We start from the raw sequence: 26,360 nt of genomic DNA, 5'->3' as shown, positions 1-26,360 counted from the left end.
TTTATCCATCCTGTCCCAACCTGCCTTCATACCTGCCCTTCTACCTCTTAAAATGGATGTTTAATAGACATCTTAAACTATACATGTCCAAAACTGAACTCATTATCTTTCCAACTAAATCCCACCTCCCACCCACAGCCCCATTCCTATTATCATAAAGGGTAACACCATCTTTCCAACCTCTCATGTTCACAACCTAGGACTCATCCTCAGCTGCTCACGATCCCTCACACTCTCTCCTTCATCTCAGTATCTAAGCTGTTGTCCTGCACGTTCTCTACTCAGACACCCCTGCTCTGAGGCAGCCCCTCATCATCTCACACCTGGATTATTGCAATACCCTGCTGGTTGGTCTGTCTGCTCAAGTTTCTCCCCACTCCAATCCATCTTCCTACCAAAGTCACCAAAGTGACCATATCACCCCGCCCCCACACAAAAAACTTGAGCAGCTCTCTATGACCTCCAGAATCAAGAACAAAATTCTCTATTTGGTGTTTAAAAGCATAATGTAGCTGCCTCCTTCCTTTCCAGTCTTCTTAGATTTCACTCCCTGACAGTCACTCCTCACTCACTGGTCTCCCCACTGTTCCATTAACATCTCTCTGGCTGAACCCATGTCTAGACTATATGCTTACCATCTGCCTTCCCAGACATCCTTTAAGTCCCAATAAAAATCTCATCTTCTAAGAAAGCCTTTTTCATTCTGTTAATTCTAGTGCCCTCCCTCTGCTGGTTATCTTCAGTTTATGAAGCTTGTTTGTGCATATCTGTTTGCAAGTTATCTCTTCTGTTAGAATATAATTTTCTTCTCCACTAATTCAAGACTAGAGACAGCATCGTGTAGTGGCTAGAGTGTTGAATTTGGAGGCAGAAATAGGCTCTGGATTCAAATCTTATGCATTTTTCTGCCTCTAAATTTGACACTATGCTGTGCTCCCCTTAAATTTTGTGTTGGTGAAGAGGGATGTGGCCTTTTTCCTGTCAGTTCTTTGGGTTTATATCTGATGGGAAACTCACTGCGCTTCTTCAGCTATTGGGAACTTGACATAAGATAATTAGGCATGACTGTAAAACCACATCAGTCTGAAAAAGAAACTGAATCCACAAGTTCACGATAAGTTGAGTTCAAATGATCTAAGTTTCACTTAAGAAAACAAAACACTAAGGCATTTTAAAAAATCACTAGGAAATCAGTTACTTAAAATTAAGTTTTGTTAATTTTTGATAACTTTTTTTTTTTAAATTATAGCTTTTTATTTACAAGTTATATGCATGGGTAATTTTACAGCATTGACAATTGCCAAACCTTTTGTTCCAATTTTTCCCCTCCTTCCCCCCATCCCCTCTCCCCGATGGCAGGTTGATCAATACATGTTAAATATGTTAAAGTATAAATTAAATACAATATAATTATACATGTCCTAACAGTTATTTTGCTGTACAAAAAGAATCAGACTTTGAAATAGTGTACAATTAGCCTTTGAAGGAAATCAAAAATGCAGGCAGACAAAAACAGAGGGATTGGGAATTCTGTCTAATAGTTCATAGTCATCTCCCAGATTTCTTTCGCTGGGTGTAGCTGGTTCAGTTCATTACTGCTCCATTGGAACTAATTTGGTTCATCTCATTGCTGAGCATGGCCACGTCCATCAGAATTGATCATCATATAGTATTGTTGTTGAAGTATATAATGATCAATGAAGGGGCTGGGCCAGGCGATCTTTAAGCCTCCTCCTATCTCTAAAGTTCTCTTTTTAGTATCCTATGTTTTCCCTAAGCTGGATGCTCCAGGCAGCAATGGCTTAAAGGATGTGCTATCCTCACCAGTACTTACCTTCTTTTGCATCTGTTCTGCCAGTTCTTGGTATTGAAGAAGTTTCTTCTTCTCCTCTCCACCTTGACCCTGCTCCAGGGCAGAAAGCTGAAACAAAACAGCATGGTAAAGATGAGCACGCTGAGGACCTGCCATTGCTCTCCCAAGAGTTCCAGATAATGTGTTCTCAGTCTGAGTCTTCCTGGTCCTTTGGGCTCTACCTCACATTTCCCAAAATGTAACTGACAACCTTCTAACTTGATTTCTTTTTTCTTGGGAAAGTTAATGGAAGAAAGAAACCTTAAGATAAGCAGAAATGCCAAGGCTGGGGGTCAGTAGCTACTAATAGCATTACTTCATTCTTCTATAACTGCGGGGTACTGCTTAAGATATCATAAATCATAAATGGTTATGTCTAAGGACACAGCACCAGGAAATGTTGGGAGCTAGATATAGAGACAATCCTAGCACCCTCTTCACCATGTCATTCTGCCTATAATTTAGCTACATGAACCAGATAAAAAGGCACCAGGTGACAGACCCCAGATATAACATCCCAAAGCACTATTATTGGACTTTTTCAAATACTGTTGCTTATTGTCAATATCACCAGTAAGTCTAGAAAAGACAGATTTCTGGTCAGCTGGGATACTGGGGCAGTTCTGAAGTTAACGAATTTAAAAACAACCTCCCCTTGCCCCTCTTCTGATGAATAAATATAAGATCCAAATAATCTAAAGAGGTTGTTGGCCAGCCTTGTTGCTTCAGTATGGCTCACCTTTTCTTCCAGGTGAATGAGTTTCTGTTGAGTAGCATTTCTCTGCTCACACACTGCTTGGTACTGCTGCAAATGTTCATGCTTGGCAGAAGCCAACAAATGCTCACACTTGGCTTCCCACTGGGATTTCAGCTCAGCTTGCATGAGAGACACCTGCCCAGAGAATTTATGTAAGATCCTAAAACTTATAAGGATACTTAGGACATTGGAGAGGGAGATTTTCTAAGCCTAAATAGTTTCTCCTTGTATAAGATAATATGTCAATAGCTTCTAATATGTTTCTTCTTCCTTAGTGGGGCTGTTTCATCAATCTTTTTAAGTTCTGGGGCCCTTGTGCCTATAAACTGGGGCAGAGTCCATTAGTAATGTTACTTTTGAAAAATAAGGTAAATCAAAAGACAATGATCTGAGCATTATCATTTATTAGTCAAGCTAGAAGTAATCAATAAATTGGGTCAAGGGTCTTTCTCAATGACCAAAGTTCTCCAAGGTATGACTTAATAAAGTTTACGATTGGTTACAGGATAGACAATATCACTAGAGTGAAGAAAATGTGACTGTAATTTTAAAGCAAGCAGACTAATACACAAGAGACTAGTGACCATTCCTCTCTAATAATTAAGGAATGTTCTTTGTTTTATAAGGCCCATCAGCAATTTGCAAGCCTTGATGCCAAGACCTGAGTTAGTAGATTCTCTGACACATAGAATGCTCTTCCAGTGAGATAAAACCCCCAAGGAAAAGCAAGGATGGACAATATACCTTTTGGTGATGATAAGTTAATTTATAACTTTTCTTTTTTTTGCTAAGGCAATTGGGGTTAAGTGACTTGGCTCAAGGTCACACAGCTAGGGCGTGTTAAGTGTCTGAGGCCAGATTTGAGCTCGGATCCTCCTGATTTCAGGGCTGGAGCTCTACCCACTTACCACCTAGCTGCCTCTTAACTTATAACTTTAAATTAATTCAGAGGAAAAGCTGACTCAAGTGATAGAGGACTGAGCAATTATACAAAATGGAACAGTAATAGAGAATATGATCAATTACAGAATAGAATCAATAATTAAATGACAGAGAGTAATTTTAATTTCATCAGTAGTTAATCCTCTGATATAATCATGTCTACTGAACATTTGAGGTGATGGGGCACTAACACCCAAGAAAGATGCACAAGTGAACAGCAACAAATAGCTTTTTCCCAAATCAGAATTTGCTTTGTGCCTCCTCTCTATTAGGGCCAACTTACCTCTCTGAATGCCTTTTGCCTAGACCTTTTGTAGTACTTGGCTGACCTTGTTTATTCCTCCTAGAACCCAAAGATTTTGCTGCCTGCTGTGTCTAATTGGCTGAGCTTATGTTTTAGTTAAATTCATATTTTGGCTGCCTCCTTTGTAACTTCCTACAAAATCTTTTCTTATAACACTGCTCCCCATTCTTTTCCAGCACTGAAATGTTCCTGGAAAGATGGATTTCATTTGATAGTTGTCCCCTTTGGTACCAGTAACTGAGGACTCCAGGTAACACTCCTAAAAGTCTAAAATGGAATGTGGAAAACTCATTCTTATGTCTGAAGTTGTCACTTCTTCACACAGATTTACAGTCTGCTCTTTTGCCACTCCCACATTTCCCTTACCTGTTCAGCAGCTGTTTGATCTGTAGACACCTGAGCCTGTTTTAGGAGTTGTCGAAGTTTTTCTAATTCTTCCTGGTGTGATTTTCGAATTTCAACTATCTCTTCCTCAGCCTGGCTTCGCTCTTGGGCAGATTTCTTCTTCCTTTCTGAAAGGGTCTTTGGAAGGAAGAAATTAATCCTAATTTTTAATAGTTTAGTACAGGTTAAATAAGAGCAAATATATCCCTAGGAATTTGCTTAATTGCTGAAAACTTAAAATATTTTCTTATTTAGTTATCTTTTCCTTTATATCCCCATTGAAATATACTCTAAGACCTGAGATCTTTGTTTTCAGGGCAGGCCATCTTTTCCTAGTGCTGAAATGAATTTTCAAATCAAGAAGGGTCCTTCTTCACAGATCAAGAAGACAGCTCCCAAACTTTTTCTAAAAGCTAGAATTAGTTGACTTGGTTGACTGGTCTATTATAGCGTCTTAGGGAAGCAAGTCAAAGGATACAGACAGACAATTTTCAGATGAATAAAGTAAAGTAATTTATAGTCATATGAAAAGCACTACTGATAAGAGAAATGCAAATTAAGACAACTCTGAGGTATGACTTCACAACCATCAGATTGGCTAAGATGACAGGAAAAGAAAATGACAAATGTTGAAGAGGATGTGGGAAAACTGGTACACTAATGCATTGTTGGTGGAATTATGATATGATCCAGCCCAATCTAGAGAACAATTTGGACCTTGCCCAAAGAACTATAAAACTGTGCATACCCTTTGATCCAGTAGTCTCACTTTGGGTTTATATCCCAAAGAGAGCAATAAAAGAGGGGGAAAAAAAGACTTACATGTGCAAAAATATTTTTAGTAGCTCTTTTTGTAACAGCAAGGAAGTGGAAATTAAGTTGATGTCGTCCATTAATTAAGGAATGGATGAATAGGTTATGGTATATGAATGTAATGGAATATTATTATTCTATAAAAAATAAGCAAACTGATTTCAGAAAAGCCTGGAAGGATTTAGGTGAACTGATGCTGATTGAAGTGAGCAAGACCAGGAGAACATTGTACACAGTAACAGCAAAATTGTGCGAAGATCAAAACTATAATAGACTTAGCTTTCTCAGCAATACAGATCCAAGACAATTCTAATAGACTTGGAATGGAAAATAGCATCTGCATCCAAAAAAGAGAACTATGGAGACTGAATGTGGATTGAAGCATAGTATTTTGACCTTTTTTGTTTATTTGGTTTTTTAAAATTGTGGTTTTTCCCTTTTTGTGTGTGTGTGTGTTTTTTTTTTTTTTTGCACAACATGACAAACATAGAAATATGCTTAAAAGGACTATACATTATATAGCTTATATCAAATTCCTTGCTGTCTTGGGAAAGGGGGAGGTAAGGGAAGAAGGGAGAAAAAATTTGGAACACATAGTTGAAAACTATCTTTACATGTAATTGGAAAAAAAAATAAAATTCTATTGGCAAAGCTTTAGTATATATATAAAAAAGAATCTTGAGAACTTATGCAACAAAAGTTACCTTTTCCAGAGATTCTTTCTTAGCCTGAAGATCAATCAGCTCCTCCTCTAAAGTTGACAACTTCAGTTCTAATTGCTTACGGCTTTGCTTTTCAATTTTAAATTGGGACTGAGCAAGCTCTGATGTTTCCTGGAGTTCTGAAAAACAGAAGCAGACAGTTGGTCCAAGTATGGATGAATGAAACTCTAATGGCTGGGCTGGGCAGGTAATTCTAAGTATCTTTAAGGTTTCAAAATTTTACTATACTATCCCATTTATTTGGGACAATTCTTCCTCCCCCCCCCCCCAACTCTATAAAAGGTTTATTGAGGCTGCTGTGCAAAGACATACTCATAAACTCATTCTTTTGCCCATTCATATTTAGCTAACAGGATAGTTGTACCTCAACTTGAATATGTATGAAGTGAAGAAAATATTCCCAATTGGAAGAAGTGGTTTTACTCTGGAACATACAACTTTTCTTTAGTTTTTATACAATGAGTCAGATCAAATAGGTCCCTGGAAGTGTTAACATTTTTATTGGTTTTTCATATCAGTTCTCCTCACTTCCTTTAAAAACAGTAGTGTGGCATACACTTAATTAAAGTAAATTAAATTCAAATAACTTCCTTTCCCCTTTCAAAATTGTATAGGTGATAGGGAATTCTATGGGACAATACAAAGGCAGGATTGGAAATCACTGAGTTAAACCTCAATTCAATATGTTGAACACAAAATGTAATAATAAATTCATAGATGTTTAATAAATGTTTATGAAATTAGTTTCACATAGCAAACTTAAATTCTGTTGACTTCTACTCTCCAACTCTCACACCAGTAAGAGTAGAATTGTTTTTCTTAACACACAACCAATTTATAATCACAGAATGTATTGGGGGAAGGACTCTGTTGTTCACATGGTGGCAGAGAGTGGTAGCACAGCAACTCTCTCAGGAAAACAGAGAACTCTATATTATACTGCAGTTTTAAACATACCACTGATGAGAGAGAGAGCTGTGAAAACTTAGTACATTTGCATCCTTGCATGAATAATCCTTTCAGAGTAATGAATGTTGTCTTTTATGTTTAAAAAAAAAATGGTATTGGCCAAATTTTTTTTTAATGTGTCTCTCCCTCTTTCTTTTTGTTCTCTCCCCTCTCTTTCACCCTCCCCCTTCTCTCTCTTTTTCTCTCTCTCTCCCCCTTTCCCCGGTTTGGTAGACAAACAGTAGTTTCCAGGGCACCGGGGCTGGGTTTATAATGGTCAGAGTCAGTCCAGTTCTTTTTTACCATGAACAGACCTGTGATCTGTGCCTGCAGTTTGCTGATCTGAGCCTCCCGGAGGTCAGCATCCTTCTGGCACTCTGTCAGCTGCATCTGCAAGTCTGTCTCTTTCTTCTGCTGAGAGGTCAGCTTCAGCTGCAGGTTGGAGACCTGGGCAGTCACCGACGCCAACTCTTCTGTGACCTTAGCCTTATTAACCAAATAGGGGAATTAGGAGGAAGTGTAAGCCACAACTAAGTTCTAGGCTAGTCACACTGCTCTCCTCTTCTAACCTACAGAAAATGTGCAATGAACAGGTAACAGCTTCTCACTAATACTGAGGTCAGGAACTCAAGGATGATAGTGTTTGGCATCTATTACTTAACCTGACTTACTGAATGGGAAGGACATTAGCACATATGAAAGGTAGTCTGGAGTTCTAAGAATAATGTTATTATAAAGAAAGCTGATCTATATACTCTATCCACAGACTTTCTGCAAATAACCCAGGATGCTGTAAGGTCAACTCATGAGACATGGAAAAAGCAACTTTCATATTTGTATCAAAGCAGGCCCTCCCAGGTTAACTTCTAAGAGATTCAGATTTGAGAATATTTAAAAACTGCTCAATATAACATATAATGCAGTTAAAATTTTTTCTTATGTGGCCTATGTCATCATACTGGGATTATCTGAATAAATATTTTGATATTGCTCTGAAAAGAAATATCCTTTTACTATAGTTGTCCTCAAGACTTTCCTTTACTTCTTCACATCTCATGACCTTTGGAAATGCCAGGTTGAGATTTGGATACTACATGATTACAGTTTTCCTGGTACTGCAGAGCTTTGACCTGAACAGTACCAGGACCTAAAAAATATAGAAACATCCATATTCTAAAATATTTTAAATACATAATCTGTGTAGTGGTGGTTCTGAAGGGGAAGTTCTCCACTTTTATGAGACCTTGCAGTCCAGTGGCTGGTTATATCAAAGAGGTGCTGAGCCAACAGATGTATTTAATGAAGAAAAGAAACAATATATAACTGTAGCTCTTTGGTAACAAAACATGCAATTATCAGACTCTCTCGAATATATTCTTAACTTTTTTTCTTCTGAGTGCTTCATTCTCAATTACTTTGGGTTATTATACAATGGGTATCCCAGATATGTATGGCTTGTTAATTTTTCAAAGTATTCAATTCCAACAATGTTTATTCCCACAAATGTCTTCCCATAGTTTCCAGGAATGAATAATATTAATAAATACAGGAGAATTTAAGGTCCATTTAAGACTGGACTAAGACAAAAACTTTCATGGGCAAAGAAGTAGATTTGGCCTACAGATATTTGCTCCTGGCTATGAAAGGAAGACATTAATATAATTTCCCTTGAGGTTCTAGACCTTTTGCTCCTCCAAATTATTATGTTGAAATTTAGCTTCATTCTCTCTAAAGTATGCCTTTGGGAATCAGGGTAACATAACACTAAATCTATAAATTTATGTATAAATTTATTATATTGGTGCTTAATTGAAACCAATAAATATCCCTCCAAAACTTTATTCCTTTGAAATGTTTTATAATTGTTTTGCACCATGTATACTGATTCCCAGATATTTAATATCCCAGTATCTTATGCATTTTATAGTTTCTTTTGAATGGCAGTTCCCTTTCAAATATTTCCTTCTAGAATCCATGACCATTATGTAGAAATGCTGATGATTCTGTGGATTTATTTTGTATACTGCTAATTTATTGAAGCTATTAATTATCTCAATTAATTTCCAAAGAAAATTATGTTATCAGCAAAGTGGAACAGTTTTGTCTCCTTTCTGACTTGGCTTATGCCTTTAATTTCTTTTGCTTGTCTCATTGTTAGTGCTGACATTTTTAGCACCAGGTCAAAAAATAACAGGGAGAACTGATGCAAAGTGACGTAAGAACCAGGAGATCATTGAGCATATTAACAGCAATGCTGTAATGATCAACTGTGAAAGACTTAGCTAGTCTGATCAATCCTATGATCCAAGACAATTCCAAAGGAATTGATTCAAAGGAATCTTGATGGAAAAATGTTATCTAGCTCCAGAGAGACAACTGATAAATACTGAATACAAATTGAAGCATAATTTTCCCAATTTTTTTTTTGACTTTTTAAAAATATGGCTAATTTTTTTTGTTATTTCATATGTATAACTGATAAGAAAAGAGTAATAATGATTTTTTTTAATAGTAGGGAAAGAGAACATTCTTTGTTTATTCTTGGGTTGTTTGGGAAAGTTTCTAGTGTTTTTTCATGAAAAATAATGCTAGCTTTTGGTTTAAGGCATATAGTAATTACATTAAAAATGACCCTTCTCTATGTTGTATAATCTGCATCCACCATATACTCATGTATTTTGAGGTATATATGCTTTTAATATGATTATGATGTATTCCTAGTACAAATCCATGGTAGTGAAAAAAATTGTTTTATAATTTTGTTATTGCTGTTTATTGTCTTTTTGTTGAGATTTTATTCAAACTTTTGAATCAATATTTATTAGTGATTGTAGTTCTCCTTTGTTTTCTCCCTCCTTGGCTTCAGGATTAGTGTTATTTATAGTTCATAAAAAGTATTTATTAGAATATTTTATTTCTAGATTTTTGAGAATGACATATAATACAAGTAATAATTATTCTTTAAATGTTTGATAGAATTCAGCTGGAAATACATATAAAAGGTTTCGCCCCCTCTCCTGCCTTTGGAAGTTCTTTTACTGCTAGTTTAATTTTATTATCTGAAATTGGATTACTAAATATTTCTATTTTATGGGGGACATTCATATGAAAACAGAGAATGCTCAATACAGATATACATACTTGAAAAAAATTATATACATGCATACATAATCAATTATAAAATTCAGGAATAATAATGATGTCTTAGGTTTCCTTATATAGAAATGAGGCAGGTAAGATTGAGCCCAAGAAGAGAGAAATAGCATTTCTCTGCTGACATATGTAGTAATAGGTAAACTCTGCAGTTCTGATTTGGGCTTCCTTTTCTAGGCCTTGTAAAAAAAAAAAAAAGTATTAAAAATGAAATTCCCATCTAAAATATTTCAAAGCCACCCCAAAGCAAAAACCTGGAGTTTAAATAATCAATGGGCTATAAAAGGAATGTATATGTTTAGGTGAATGCTTTCATTCGGGTCACAAGAAAAAAGGGTTACTTAAGTTAATTACATAACCAATAACATGTATGGGGAAATTTTCTAGAATTTGTTTCACTTTCAAACTCTTTGCTTGTCAGATACCAAAACATCACTATAATAAAAAGTAAATATCACCACCAAAAATAACTGCTTGACTAATGGAATTAATAAATGCTTTAATGTACACAGTATTAGTATAGAAAGAACATTGAGCTGGGAGACAGAATATTTGGGATCCTGGCTCTGCTGTTGGGAGTAAAACTGGGGACAAATCAATTAATCTCTCTAGGCTTATTTCCTTTTCTATAAAACAGGGATATTATCAGTTGCCCTCTACGTCATATGGTCACTAGAAGAAGCAAATGAGATAGTTTTAAGGAAGTACTTTAAAAAATCACAAAGTAGTATGCAAGTATAAAGTATTATTATAATTAGCAGTTGGAATATAACTGAAATAATCTATTTGTAATTTATGCAATTTTTAGTATATAATTCAAATTTATCCTAACCAGTACACCGGTACCAGAAGTTTTCTACTGTTTAAATATGGAAGGCAAATGATTATCAATAATGACAATGTCGTAATACTTCATTTATCCAGAAGCATGGAGATGAGGTCAACTTATTTTCCAGATAAGTGAAGTTTATTCTGTGGAGTGCCAAAACACCCTACCTAGTCTCCAATTTGAATCAAACTGAACAAAAATCTTTTTTAAAATGAACTATATATATTTCACTTCCCAATTGAGCAGAGTATAAAGAACATAAATTTAAACTTTTTTAAATGATTAGTTCTACCACAGGGGAAGTAGCAATAAAGAGAATTGGTAATATAAAGAAAATTACGCAACTGAGAAGATGGCATTAGCTCTAGCACAAAGGAATTGACTGGTTTGCTTCAAATGAATGTTTGAAATTTGAAGTCAAGTTTTAACTGGCTCTGTATCTACCTATGGTTTGAATACATGACCAAATATGAGCCAGGAGAAAACCTTGATAAAGTTAACCAAACAACCAGGAAGACAGGGAGGAATTATGCTTAGAGACAATACACAGCTCAAAATCTTATTCTCTTCAAAGGAAAAGCAGAGTTGCCATGCACAAAAGCTCTGGACCCTTGCTGACCCAAAGTCAGTTAAAAACTTATATCCTAGATGGACAAGCAAACAAAATACCTGTAAGAACAAGTCCGTGAGCACATGCGCAAGGAACGGAAAGAAAGAAAACACTAAACACCTACACCATGTCCGGATGGCCTCCCTTGGTCCCACCCCTCAACGAATTCTGCTGCTGACATCAGGTGCTGAGAGAAAAAGGAGCAAGAGGAAAAACGAAATGTTCTGAAAAACAAGCAGCAAAAGCATCCACATCATACCAAGAATGACAAGGGTCAGAGACAAGGGTCAAATCAGGCTCAGGAGCTAACAAATCACTTAGGAATCTGTAAAAAAAAAAAAAAAAGGTCCCTGGCAATTCTAATAGGTTATGGCTATACAGAAATCCAAAATCAATCCTGTCAAAGTGAGTAGTTAGAATTATTTCTGGTTAAAATTAGAATACTGTCTGAAGCAGGAGAACTTTAGTTTTCTCCCTAACACAGGGAAAGTCCCAAAGAAGAGAATGAAAGGAAGCAAATATAAGATAAGGAACCAGGAAGAGGATTAGGAATGAGAAAATGTTCAAAATCAGCTCAGTTTAAATGAGACTAGCAGGGATGAAATGAGACCTATGTGGCAAGTCTTTCATCATGCAAAGCCATGGTGAAGAGCCTTTTTAGCTTCATGAGTGAGACCAAACATGTTCTGTAGGGCTTGGTAAACCTGGGTCAAAGGGTAAGGAGAGGAAATATGGGAGGGAAAAAACGGTGACAGAATAAGGACTAGAGAAGGGAGAGGAGAAAACAGAAGGGAGAAACAGAAATATGACACAAGATACATGTGTGAGACAGCTGACTGAGAGATCATTCAATGTCATAAATCCCCTAAATCCAGAATGGGGACTTGTCACATTTGGTGAGAAGATGGGGCTAGAACATGCCAGAATCCTTCTTATATAAATGCAGAAGGGGAAAAAGTCATGTTAATGGTAATAATTAAAGAATACAATAAGAACATTAGGGGTAGCTCAAGAAAAAATCCTCAAACATGAAAGTATAAAGCAGTAAAATAAACTGTACAAGATTTAGCCTTGTGTTTAACTATGCAATTACACATTGTCCTCAGTTAATTTCCCATCAAAATGAAATGATCAGAAACCATTTCTCCTCCACATAACATAACCTTTCCAGACCTAGCAGGTGAAAAGGCCAATAACTCTCAGCTAAAGCTTTGCAACCCAAACAGTCTCCAATCTCATTGTTAATGACAGGAATGCAAACAAGCCTAATTCTTAAAACCAGTGCTTCCCACCAAAACCCCGAAACCCAAGCACTGTAGACATAAATGGTATTTCTTGTCTCTGAAATGGTATCACTCCAATCTGAAATCAGGATTTCAGTCTAATGCAGAGGCAGTATGGTGGAACAAGAGGAGCACCAGGCTGGACATTGCTAGATTTGCCCTAACCCAATGTGACCAAGTCATTTAAGTAGGTCTCACTGGTAAAACTGGAAAATTAAGGCCTGACCTTCTCCCAGGGCAGTGCTGAAACAACAGCTATGAAGGTTCAAACACAAAAGGTCTTCAGAAACATCTTTAAAAATGTAAACTCATTAGAATTAAACCTTAAACCCCAGAAAGATATGTTACCAAAAGTATTTGGGATTATGACAATTATCAGATGAGTTTCATTTTGTTCAATGAGTATCATTTTGTTTCTCAATATATAGCAGGAAAACTGTTCCACCAACTTAAAATTTTAAAAGTCAATGTGTAAAAGTATATGAATTTAATACTTCACTGAACTCAGAATATCCCAGTAGGTGAAAATGTGGGTAATATGCCCAAGAATTAATCTGAATTAGGAACTGGGATTATGATCACTCTACTTGAAAACTTTGGGTTCTTTTTTGTTAAAAGGGCTTAGCTGTATTCTGGCCCTTGAGGTTGCTGTTCCCAGTGCTAATGATTTTACCTTCTCCTGCTCAGCATGCAATACTCTTGCCTGCGTGTTTTCAGTGGCTATTTGAAGGGTGCTATTCCTCTTCTCCATCAGCAGGTTATTCTGCTCCACATACCTATGAAATATAGGATTAAGTCCAGCAAACTGCACATACACAAAAGTCAAACAGAGGGCAAGAGCAATCCTAAACAAAGCTATATAATAAATAGGAATTGTGAAGGTTTGAAACCCCCTTGGTATAGAAACTCTTCACTGCCTTAAGTAAGCTTGTTTGATATGAGCATTAAATAAATCATGTTTGTTTTTAGGGTCAGTTCATTGTGCTATTACCTCTGACTGCGTTCAATCAGATCAGTGATCTTGTCATTTTGTTCTTCAATCCGATTTTTCTTCTCAAGGATCTCCTGCTTCAACTTTTCATTTTCCTAAGTTTGAAATATAGAAATAAACAATTTAATTCTTTCACATATGAACAGTGGCTTTAAGAGAAGCAACATATTTAAGTCAGCAGAAGCCAGTCTTATTTTGTTCAATTTTGAGGCAAGAAACACCAACTCTTAGTCTTGCTATTCAGAACCCTCTGGAGAAAGGGTCTGTATATGACTCCAGGATACAAGAGATCAGACTCCATTTCACTTTAAACAGAACATTAAATTTTTTTCCAGGAAGATTAAGAAAGGAAATCTAAGGAAGACATCCTATGTAATGCAGATGGAAAAAAGTGAGGAAAAAAATGCAATGGTATAAAACTAGTTTTAGTACAAAAGGCAACTGGTAGAAGGTCAGATATATAAGACATCTTTCTCCAGTTAACAGCAGCTGCTGGTATAATTCTTAGTTTGGAGCACAAGCAGGGCTGAAGTCGATTCATGAGTCCCAGCTCAAAGCAAACTCTTTTCCCTCAGCTGCTGTGGCCCTCAATGGCTTGCCTTGTTTTTTCACATTCAACTGTACACTATGGTTACTTGTACATTGGTCTTATCTCTTCTACGAGACTATAAGCTTCTTGAGAGTGGGAAATATGTATTGTGTTCATCCCATCCACCTGAACAGTTATGATTACTGTGTATTTCCATCCTGCATGCCCTGTTTATTCTACTCTCTCTTCTTTCACCCTATCCCTCTCAAAAGTCTTTTGCTTCAAACCACTACCTCCCCCCAACTCACCATCCCTTTTATAAGTACACTTACCTTCTATTATCCCTCTCCCCTCTTCCTTTCCTGGGATAAAATACATTTTGATACCCAGATAAATATGTATGTTATTTTTTCTTTAAGCCAATTCTGATAAGAGTAACGTTCAAGCATTACCAGTGACCTCCTTCCCCATCTTTCCCTCCATTGTAAAAGCGCTTTCATACTTAAATTTTTTTTATATTCTAGCATATTTATTTTAAAAATATTTTATCATTATATTCAGCTCACACCTATACCTTCTTATGTACACTCCTTCTAGCTGCCTTAAAAAAGGAAACATATTTAGGAGTTAACAAGTATCATCGTTCTATTTAGGAATGTAAACAGTTTACTGTAAATGTAAACTTACTGAATCCCTTATGATTTATGATTTCTCTTTCCTGTTTAAATGCTTCTCGAGTCTTATGTCTGAATTTCAAATTTTTTTTTTCAGCTCTAGTCTTTTCATCAGGAATGCTTGAAAGTCTTTTATTTCACTGACTATTCATTTTTCCTCCTGAAGGCTGATACTAGTTTTGTTTGGTAGAGGATTCTTGGTTGTAATCCTAGCTTCTTTGTCTTCAGGAATATCATATTCTAAGCCTTCTAATCCTTTAATATAGAAACTGCTAAATCTTGTTCTATCTTAATTGTGTCTCTATAATATTTAAATTGTTTCTTTTTGTCTGAATGCAATTATTTTCTCCTTGACCTGGGAGCTCTGAAATCTGGCTATAATATTCATGAGAATTTTCATTTTGGGATCTGTCAAGAGATGGTCAGTGGATTTTTTCCATTTCTATTTTACCTTATAGTTCTAGGATTTTAGGGCAATTTTTCTTGATAATTTTTTGAAATATGATGTTTAGGGTCTTTTTGATCACATTCTACCATCCAATAACACTTAAATTATCTCTCCTTAATCTATTTTCCAAGTTAGTGGTTTTTCTAATGAAGCATTTCACATTTTCTTCTATTTTTTTCATTCTTTTGATTTTGTTTGATTGTGTATTGATATCTTATAGAGTCATTAGTTTCTACTTACCCAATTCTAATTTGCAAGGATTATTTTGTTCAGTAAGCTTTTGTATTTCCTTTTCTATTTGGTTAATTTTTCTTTTTAAGTCATTTTCTTCATCAAATTTTGTACCTCTTTTCATTTGGCCAATTCTGTTTTTTAAAGAAATTCTCTTCAGTGGAATATTGTTCCTTTTAACATTTATCCTATTGCTTTTAGTTAAAATATTCAGTATTTTTTTTGTGCCTCCTTTGCCAAGCTAGTGACTCTTTCTTGCATTACTTTCATTTCTTTTCTGCAATATTCCTCTGCCTCTCTTACTTGATTTTTAATCTTTTTTGAGACTTTGCAAGTATCAACTTTTGTCTCACTATCTTCTTCTGAGCTTGTATTTTGATATTCCCCGTTACCATAGTAATTTTCTATGTTCAAGTTCTTTTTTTGATGTTTGTTCATTTTTCCAGCCTTTTCTTTGACTTTTAACTTTATTTTAAAGTTGGTCTCTGCTCCTGGATAGAGGTGGCACTATCTCAAGCTTCAGGATTTTTTGTGTTGTGTTCAGTTAATTTTGTAGTTTTCAATTCTTCCAAGGTGGTATAATCAAAGGAGATGTGTAATCAATGCTTTCCTTGCCTGTGTCTGTAAGTGATCACAAGTACTTTTTTCTACCTGGAATTATGCCCAGAGTCCTTGCTCCTGCTAGTTCTCCTCCTTATCTTGGGGTTTTGACCCAGAACCATGTATCACTAATGCAACAGAATCCTGCACACAGTACCAGACAAAAGGTCTCCTCTAATCTTTGGACCAGTTTTTCTGACCCTCTTAATATCTCTGGCATAAGAGGTCCAGAAGCCAATGCAGTCATTACCATAGCTTCCACTGATTCCATTGCCCTTAAGGCCTGCTGTTGGAGGTAGCCTGCCCTGGACGGTGCTCCATTTTTACCCCAATGAGAAAGATTTTTCCTATCAACTTTTTAAGTTGTCATAGGTGAGAAAATTGCTTCACTGCATCTGTTTGTTTTGAGATAATATTTTTAATGTTGTTTATAGGGGAATTCAGAAAAGCTTAGACGAATCCCTGTCTTTACTAAGCCATGTTGGCTCTCTCCTCAGAGATCATGCATTATGTTTTATATTCCTCATGTACCAGCTGAATGCTTGTCTGAAAAGTCACTGACTCCGCCTCTCAGAGAGAGAGGCACTTTTTGCTGTAATTGTTGTGAGACTTTACTCTGACCAAGTTAAATAATTCTGGATAAATTGTTTCTTCAATTTTATACTTGCTGCCCATTTGTATGTTGGAGGTATATACAACTGATAAATTCTGAGGAAATAGAATCAAAAAGGAAGCACTACATAAAAAAAGCAAGTTCATCCTTACCTGAAGGATCCTTTGAATATTGCTCATAATCATACTTGTTTCCATGCTTACTGATAATCCAGGAAGGAGCAAAGAATTGCTAGCACTGTACTTCTGTAATTCTTCCACCTTAAAAGAAGATATCAGAAGAGATTTTGTTAAGAAGACCTCAAGCTAAAATGGTCGTCTAAAACTTGACAATCTAGATATTGAACTATTTTTGCATGATGATAACAGAGCAATCTCTAAGTAAATATCTCCTAGTCAACCATAAATGTCACCACTAAGTGCAGCATTATTTTTCTACCTATGGAACTGGTTGTAGCTCAGGCCAGGGGGCACCATCTCCTTCCTTCTCCATTAACTCTGTTATGCCCTATGTAGAGTAACTCACCTTGGCAGCAAGATGATCCACTTTATCAGCCACCTTGGTCACTGCCATTCGGACTTCAGTATTGTGCTGTCGTGCTTCAGTCATGAGCAATGAAGCAATATCGGCTGAGCCTAAAAACAGATATATTCTAAAAATGAAACAGTTTTAAGCAGATCTGGAGTTTCTTTTAGAAATGTAAAAATAGAAAAGGAGCTAGGGAAAGAGCAATGATCTTATTATCATTAATGATATTAGTAATGGAAAAATATGGCTATGATGTGAAAAGCCAGAAAAGAATACAAGTGCTGCCCATTTTAGACTTTTGTGGCAAATTCCTTTTGAGAATAAAATTAAATTATTTTCTCCTTTTCCCATTTTTCTGGAACCATGAGCTTCAAATTCCTCATCAAGAGATTCTGTGAGAGAGAGGACTGGGGGAACTGAGTATGGCTCAGCATTTTCACTCTTTGTTGTTGTTTGTTTGTATTTTATTTTGCTTCTTGCTCTCTCTTTTTTTACTGGTTTGACTTAATTTTTCTTGTGTGACACGATAATTGTGTGTGTGTGTGTGTGTATATATATATATATATACACACACACACACACATACATATATTGGATTTAACATACGGCATGGGGGAAAATTAGAACACAAGCTTTTACAAGAATTGTTGAATTGTCCATGCATATGTTTTGAAAACTAAAAAACTTTAATAAAGGGGGAAAAAAAAGAGAGAATCTCTGTAGGACAAGGACTACAACAATGTAAATCAAGACAACAATAAAAGTCAAACTGACAAAAGATAATGGTCAATATTGGTAACAAATTGTTAGATTTAAAAGACAAATTTCATTCTATTAACAATAGCTACACAAAAAAGTGGAAACTCACATGTACTATCTGCTGCAGTCAGATAATGATTCTATCTGATAGATAGGAGGCTGTAACTGTTTGGGAAAATGCATTTGTGTATGTAAACTAAGTGTTTATTGAGTAGAATCTGTTGTATTGAAATAAAATGTATAAATTAACAAATGTCTGAATACAGATACTGTGGGATCATTTTATCCATTGCCATTAATCAGTCATAAACATTTTTAAAGTAACTACTAGATGTCAAGCACTGTACCAAGTTCTGGGAATATAAAGACCAACAAAAAAAGAAAGACAGTCCCTACCTTCAAGGAGCTTACAGTCTAAGGGGAAGACAACATAAAAGAAAGATATGAGTTCTCATCTGAACTCAAAAACTTATTAGATGTGTCAAGTCACTGAACTTTGGCAAGTCATTAAATTCCTTTTTGCCTCAGTTCTTCATCTATAAAATGGGAACACATTGGAAGGAAATGGCAAACTATTGCAGTATCTTTGACAAGAAAACTCCATGGACTTTGTCCAGAAAGTCATATGAGTTGGATATAGAATAGACAACAAAAAAGAAGCTTTCGATTGAGAAAGCACCTGGGAAATGTCCATCAGTTAGAGAATGACTTAGAAATGGGTTATATGTGAAAGAAAGTACAAATGCATAAGAACAAATATAAAGAACTCAGAAAAACTTACATGAATTAATGCAGAGTAACATAAGAAAAAGCAAAAGAACAACTTACACAGGATAAGAATAATGTAAAAGAAAGCAACAATGAAACATGAGAGCTCTGGATCAGTATAAAAGCCAAAGCTTTTTTGAGAACTGAAAATAAAAGATCTCTCTGTCCTCTCAGGAAAGGAGCAGGAGACTATGCAAACAAGAGTGAACATTTACATAGTATGCAAAGTGCTTCACATGGCTCACTGATGCTCATAATAATCTTGTTAAGTAGGTGCTATTATCATCTCTATATTTGGGTTGGGAGAAACTGAGGCTGAATCTAAATGACTTGTCCACGGTCACAGCCTACAAACCTTAGAGAAAATATCTGAACTCAGGTCTTTTTGGTGCATGTCTCTCTCCTCTACACTGACACTAAGTACAGAAGATGGCACAGATGTGTTCGAGACGGTCAATGCATTCATTTTGTTATTTACATATTTACACTCTGTAACAAGGAAGGGTTCCATATGGTATTAATGGAAAGTAATATTAATGTTTTAAAAAAAAAATACATTTTTTTTATTTTTAAGTGCTCGAACCAAAAGTCATCAACATCCAAACATTTTGTCTGACAATTTTTGCTTCATGTTATACACATCACAGTGCTTTGGGAAGTAGGGAGAAAAAGAGAGCTAGAAAACAAATGGAGAAGGGCTGATAAGATGTTGGGAATAAGGTAGTGGTCATGGTCAAGGAAATGTAAATTTGTTTTTTCACATTCAGAGACTGAAAAGTAGAAAGAACAAGAATGAGTCAGGAAAGAAGAGCAAGAAAAATATCATGATTTGGTTTTTTTTTTTTCTCTTACCTTGAAAATGAGGAGTCTGAGAAAGTGGTCCTGGATACATGGGTCCTACAGGCTGTAGTTGGGAAGTGACTGGTGTAGCATTCTGGTGGTAGGCATAGGTCTGCATACCTGCATAGGGCTAAGAAAACTCAAGAGTTATAGCTGCAAAGATGACAGGAAAAGATAATGATCAATGCTGGAGATGTGGGAAAACTGGGACACTGATATATTGTTGGTACAGTTGTGAACAGATCCAACCATTCTGGAGAGCAATTTGGAACTATGCCCAAAGTTCTATCAAACTCTGCAATACCCTTTGACCCAGCAGTGCTGCTACTGGGCTTATATCCCAAAGAGATTTTAAAGAAGGGAAAGGGACTTGTATGTGCAAGAATGTTTGTGGCAGCCCTGTTTGTAGTGGCCAGAAACTGGAAACTGAGTGGATGTCCATCAATTGGAGAATGGCTGAATAAATTGTGGTATATGAATATTATGGAATATTATTATTCTGTAAGAAACAACCAGCAGGATGATTTCATAGAAGCCTGGAGAGATTTACATGAACTGATGCTGAGTAAAATGAGCAGAACCAGGAGATCATTGTACACATTAACAACAAGACTATATGATGATCAATTCTAATGGACGTGGCTTTCTTCAACAATGAGATGTTCTACTTGTTCAGTGATGGAGAGAGACATCTATACCCAGAGAGAAAACCATGGCAACCGAGGGTGGTATACAACATAGCATTCTTACGCTCTCTGTTGTTATTTGCTTGCATTGTGTTTTCTTTCTCAGTTTTTCTTTTTCTTCTTTCTCAATCTAATTTTTCTTATGCAGCAAGATAACTGTATAAATATGTATACATATATTGGATTTAACATGTATTTCAACATATTTAACATGTATTGGACTATCTACCATTTAGGGGATGGGGTAGAGGGAAGGAAGGGGAAATTTGCATCAAAAGATTATGCAAAGGTCAATGTTAGAAAAATTACCCATGCATATGCTTTGTAAATAAAAAGCTTTAATTAAAAAAAAAAGTTATAGCTGCATTTTGAAAGTAACTAGTCACCTCCTTTCAATCATACTTTTCTCTGATCAAGAAGATAAATCAATCACCAAGTACTAATTAAGTACCTTTTATGTGTCAAGCACTGTGCTAAAAAAAGAGTGAAACAATTCTTGCTTACAATTAGCTGACATTTGACCAAGTACAAAAACCCCACAAAACACAGTGTCCCAAAAATCTTAGTGAAATTCTAATCAAATAAAATGAAGAAACGTAAATATGTAAAAAGTGCTAAATACAAGGTAGTCTGGGAAGGAGGAGCAAAATTAGGAAAAATCTCATGCAGAAGATGGTTCTTGGGAAGCATCTTAAAAGGAACAGAGGGCATCTATGATGTTGCGATGAGAAAGGTATACATACCAGGCATGGGGAATGGCTATAATGTAAAGCCCCAAAGAAAGGAGATGGAGTGTTATGAATGAGGAACACAGAGAAGTTCTTTTCACCTAGGAGCAGAGTACAGGACATGGAGTAATGAGATTGGAAAGAAAAGCTGGGGGTATGTTAAATAAAATGATTTAAAAACTAAACAAAGGAACTTATATTTTATCCTAGAGGCAAACCAAAGCCTTGTAAGTGGATGAATAAAGAAGTCACAAAGTCAGATTTGTGTTTAAGGAAAACTATTTGGCAATAGAGTCAAGTTTAACAGGAGTGTGGTAAGACTTGAGGCAAAGAGACCAAATAGGAAGATTCTGTAATAATCTGAATAGTATAGAAAGTAATAAGGGTTTGAATTAAGGTGGTAACTGTGAGAGTAGAGAGAATGGATCAGAGAGCTAGACTGTGATGTGAGATCATTACTGTTTTAAGTACATTTCAGAGCTGGATGAGATCATCAACATTTGAAGTTATATTAGCATGAAAGCTGGCAGCATATCTACTTTGCTAAGTAGTTTTAAATAGGAAAACTAATCCTGCTAAGTAAGAGAAGAGAGAAACATTTTTCAGCATCTTTCCTAGCTTTCCCATAATATATTTTAAAGTAAGCTGCGTAACTGCCCGGCATAGTGACTTTTAAAAAAGATTAAGTTGTGTCTATAAGTATATTTGGGTAAAGATAGAATTATTGACTAAAATCCCACATAAAATCTGTTAGATTTTTTTAAAATAGCATTTTCCCAAATACATGTAAAGATCGTTTTCAACATTAATTTTTTTAAAACTTTGTATTCTAAATGTTTCTCTTTCCCTCCTTTACCCTTCCCCCCAATACAGTAAGCAATGTGATATAGGTTAAATATGAGCAATCCTTTTAAACATATTTCTATATCTGTAAAATGGCATGTAAGAAAAATCAGACCAAAAGGGGGGAAAAAACCCATGAGAAAGAAAACAAACAAAAACGTGAAAATATGCTTTGATCCATATTCACTCTGCATAGTTCTCTCTCTAGATGCAGAAATATGTCAGTCTACAAAGTGGCAAATCTGCTTTCCACACTTGCTCCTCTTTAAATCAAGAGGTTGACACAAAATGTCCATCAATTACAGAGCATCCCAGTAAATACTATCCCTTCTGTCCTAAGCTACTCTACGGACCATCTCCATGTCAGGCAATATTGAAAGAAGCTGGTGATAGACCCCTAAGTTGTTGGGCACTCTGAAATTGTAAAGAGGAATGGAGATGACAATTCACAGAAGCCTCTTTCTTACTCTCTTTTTCTAAACATTTTATTTATTTATTTTTTTTTTTAAATAACTTTTTATTGCCAGAACCCATGCCAGGGTAATTTTTTACATTATCCCTTGCACTCACTTTTGTTACGATTTTCCCCCTCCCTTCCTCCCCCCTCCAGCCCAGATGGCAAGCAGTCCTATACATGTTAAATATGTCACAGTATATCCTAGATACAATATATGTGTGCATAACCGAACAGTTCTCTTGTTGCATGGGGAGAATTGGATTCAGAAGGTATAATCCGGGAAGAAAAACAAAAATGCAAGCAGTTTACATTCATTTCCTAGTGTTCTTTCTTTGGGTGTAGCTGCTTCTGTCCATCCTTGATCAATTGAAACTGAGTTAGATCTTCTCTTTGTCGAAGAAATCCACTTCCATCAGAATACATCCTCATAAAGTATTGTTGTTGAGGTATATAATGATCTCCTGGTTCTGCTCATTTCACTCAGCATCAGTTCATGTAAGTCTCTCCAATCCTCTCTGTATTCATCCTGCTGGTCATTTCTTACAGAACAATAATATTCCATAACATTCATATACCACAATTTACTCAACCATTCTCCAATTGATGGGTATCCACTCATTTTCCAGCTTCTGGCTACTACAAACAGGGCTGCCACAAACATTTTGAGAAGCCTCTTTCTTATAGAGGTCCCTTTTCAAGAGGTACCTTAGAAGCACTGAGCATGCCAAGTAGACCTTCCAAGCTGAGTCCCCCTAACCTGCTATCACTCTTCCAGTTTACACTGTGAGCTTTCACTCTTTGTTGGGCAAGAAAAATCCAGGCTTATTCACATATAATCCTCAACTACCTTTTTGCTTAAAAATGTGTTACAGAATGACTAACAAGGGTAAAGACAGATTTAACCAGAACAGAATTATATTATCAAAAGATTACTTTAAAAAAAAATTCCTATTGCATCCTTATCAATATTAATACCTGAAAGGACTGGGAATTTCCAGGCAGATTTGAGTGAGACTGGATAGTTGCAATTGGCATTAAGGCAGCAGAGGGCGCTTGGATCCCAGGAACTGATGGTTGAGATGCTAAAATAAAACAAAATTTTTATTTTTATTCACCTCTTTGATGCACAGATGGATGCTACAGTTTGACTAATAGCCTGAGTACTATCATATTCCTCAGCCATTTCAAACTTCAAGCCTTATAATTCTGCTGCAAGTCCCTACAAATGAGACAGGACAACAGCTGGGTATTATATGTTAGGTACTCAGTCCTAAGATCTGTGTCAACTATCTGGAAAATAATTCAGCTGAGTGAGGTTTCTAGAACTGTGGAAGCTAAATAACTTATTAAGGTGTGAAGAGAAAATAAATGGAACCATTGAATTTCTTTTTTTTTTTTAAGTCATGCTCAAGGAATAAAACTGACATGACTACAAGGGTTTTATTGATCCAATTCATACACTTCAGAGGTACAGAAATTTCTTACTTGGTGACATCCTTGGCAGCGATGTTGGATGGGCTGGCTCAGGAGAGGGATGGATGGATGCAGTCATCATATGCTGACCTGTTCCACGTAGGGTATTTAAGTCCTATAGCAGGTACATAAGTCTTAGTTATTCATAACAGGACAGGGGACAAAGAAGTATTTATGCTGTATGGGATTCTCCTACAAGTAGAATCATATGTTATATAGGATATCCCCAAACCCTTACGTGTTGTTTTTAAGCTTGCTTAAAAGCAAGCCTTGTATTTACTCCTCAGTAGACAGGTAACAGAAAGGAAGCTAGCCAAAAAGAAGTCCATAGGAGTTGGGCCCATGGAGGTAAAGTACTTATGAAACTAGTTGAAAACTTCTATATGCAGACTACATTTAATCTTTAGTAATCACAAGCAAAATTTTAAAGATTTCAAATTGATCTTCATTCACACTAATTATTCATGTTTGCCCTATCTGATGAGAATAACCCTGTTTAAATCAGTAGATCAGCCATCTATGATGGCTGAAATAGTTTGTTCTCATAGAATAAGGATAAGTAAACCTACGAAATTATGTAGCACCTCCTTTCCAAACCACTTCTCCTGACTTTCCCCTCCTCCGCCTGCCCCAGCCCAGCTCCTATCCTCACAGTATCTCTGGGTACTCAGTAAATATTAAATAATAACGATAATTCATTATGACTCTTTTAGATGCTAATTTTATTTGTTCCTCTAATAAGAGCTATGCTGATCTCTAACAATTGCATTGGGAACAATGTATGTATGTGTGTATGTGTGTGTGTATGTGTGTGTGTGTGTGTGTGTGTGTAAATAAAATTATACCTCTATGTGTGAAAGACTCACTTGGGACAGTGGTGTAATGGAAAAAAGGTGAGGAAAATGGAAACAGCTTTAAGACAACACATATTATCATGGAGCTGAGAAGCAGACATGCCAGATTACAAGAATTAGAGTCCAAAATGTTTGTTGACAGGTTAGAACAATAAATGAAATTTGATAAGATGAAGTTTAATAAGATTAATTGGAAAATTCTACCCATGAGTTCAAAGAATGAAATACATGGGTACATGACTAGAAGAGACTAGGATAGACAACAGATTTGGAAACTAGAAAAAGTATGAGTTAACAGAGTGACTTAGAAACCAAAATGTTGCAGTAGAGGTGATCTAGGCAGAGCATAAGATAATCTTGAGTATTTTCATTCAAGTTTAGTTCTGTGTGCTTATTTTACAAAGGACAATGAAAAGATGAAGTATATCCAGGGGAGGGTAACCAGGATTGTAAAGGGATGTAAGATCTACCTTATGATAGCCAGAAGGAAGAAGGATGTTTAGCCTAAAGAAGAGAAAATGGGGAATAGAATAGCTATCTAAAAATTTGAAGGGTTGTACGTAAAAGAGGAATTAAACTTTTATGTTGTGATGGTTCTAGCAAATAGAACAAGGAGCAATAGATGAAAGGAAGCAGACTTCAGCTCCATATATGAATAATCTCCTAAAAATTCGAGCTATCCAAAAGCAGAATAAGATATTCTGAGAGGAAGTTGGTTTACTATCACCACAGTCTTCCAGTAGAGGATGCTGTACAGTTAGTCAATAAGCATTTCTTAAGTGCTTACTTTGTACCAGGAAGCATGCTAAATGCTGGGGACACAAAGAAAGGAGAAAAAGTCTTAAGGAGCCAACGTTCTGATGAAGAAAACAACATGTAAATAATTAGGTTTATACAAGATATATTGAGTAAAAGGGAGACAATTTCAGAGGGAATATACTACCTGCTGGTGAGGGAGAAGTTGGGTCAGGGAAACTCTCTTGCAAAGAGTAGGATACAAAATCTTTTCCCCCTCCTTAACTCTTCCCTCTCTGTATATTTTTTAAAATTTTGCACTTAAAATTTTTTAAAGATCCATTTTCATATATATGGGTGTATGTGTCTATGATTCCTTCTAACTTCCTTGTGTTATTTGTGTGACCTAAGCAAACATCATTTGTCTCAGTTTTCTTAACTTAAAAGAACATAATAGGGTTGTTGTAAGGATCAAATAACATATTTGTACCTAGCATGAAGTAAACGCTATATAAAAATTTTTATTCCCTTCCTTTCCTCTTTTTTCCATGCATTAAAAAAAATAAATATTAAAAGAAAATTTTTTGAGGCATTACTACTAACTGCCCTTCTTTCCCACCTTCATCAATTAAAAGCCAAAAGAAAGAAAAAAGGAATAAGTAAGTGTAATTAAGCAAAATAAATCCACATGGTGACCTTGTCCAAAAATGGATCTTTTTTTTTTTCTTCTTTTTACCTTGAATCCATTATTTCGGTCAGGAGTAGAATAATAACATGCTTCATTGAAATATGGATGTTTACTGCCTTGATCAGAATTCTTGAATTTTTCATCAAAATTGCTGGAAAGTCCTTTATTTAATTAAGATCCATTCCCCTCCTCATCCCCCTCACTCACTGGACTATTTCTAGTTCTGCAGGGTGAATCATTCCTGGTTGTCAAGCTATCTCTTAGGCCTTTTAGAATACTATATTCCAAGATTTTCTCTTTTTTATTATAAAGCTACTA

General features: G+C 35.8%; 1 protein-coding gene across 3 annotated transcripts in view; it reads right to left on the bottom strand.

The window, feature by feature from the left end:
* The window catches only part of FKBP15 (FKBP prolyl isomerase 15), an 84,670-nt gene that overhangs the window by 10,638 nt on the left and 47,672 nt on the right, over positions 1-26,360 (bottom strand). For 2 of the 3 annotated variants that reach the window (XM_031954668.1, XM_031954670.1), the window contains 13 exons: positions 23,778-23,880; positions 23,268-23,374; positions 19,591-19,708; positions 17,209-17,318; positions 16,836-16,943; positions 13,589-13,683; positions 13,271-13,373; positions 11,439-11,501; positions 7,037-7,208; positions 5,757-5,893; positions 4,222-4,377; positions 2,592-2,744; positions 1,835-1,921 (listed from right to left, as the gene is read on the bottom strand). In XM_031954668.1, coding sequence (XP_031810528.1) covers positions 1,835-1,921; positions 2,592-2,744; positions 4,222-4,377; positions 5,757-5,893; positions 7,037-7,208; positions 11,439-11,501; positions 13,271-13,373; positions 13,589-13,683; positions 16,836-16,943; positions 17,209-17,318; positions 19,591-19,708; positions 23,268-23,374; positions 23,778-23,880 — 1,512 coding nt within the window. The remainder of the gene's footprint in view (positions 1-1,834; positions 1,922-2,591; positions 2,745-4,221; positions 4,378-5,756; positions 5,894-7,036; positions 7,209-11,438; positions 11,502-13,270; positions 13,374-13,588; positions 13,684-16,835; positions 16,944-17,208; positions 17,319-19,590; positions 19,709-23,267; positions 23,375-23,777; positions 23,881-26,360) is intronic. The other variant, XM_031954669.1, reaches the window with a different exon arrangement.

Source organism: Sarcophilus harrisii, chromosome 2 (genome assembly GCF_902635505.1).
Source record: "Sarcophilus harrisii chromosome 2, mSarHar1.11, whole genome shotgun sequence".
Lineage (NCBI taxonomy): Eukaryota > Metazoa > Chordata > Mammalia > Dasyuromorphia > Dasyuridae > Sarcophilus > Sarcophilus harrisii.
This window is presented reverse-complemented; position numbering and strand designations above follow the sequence as displayed.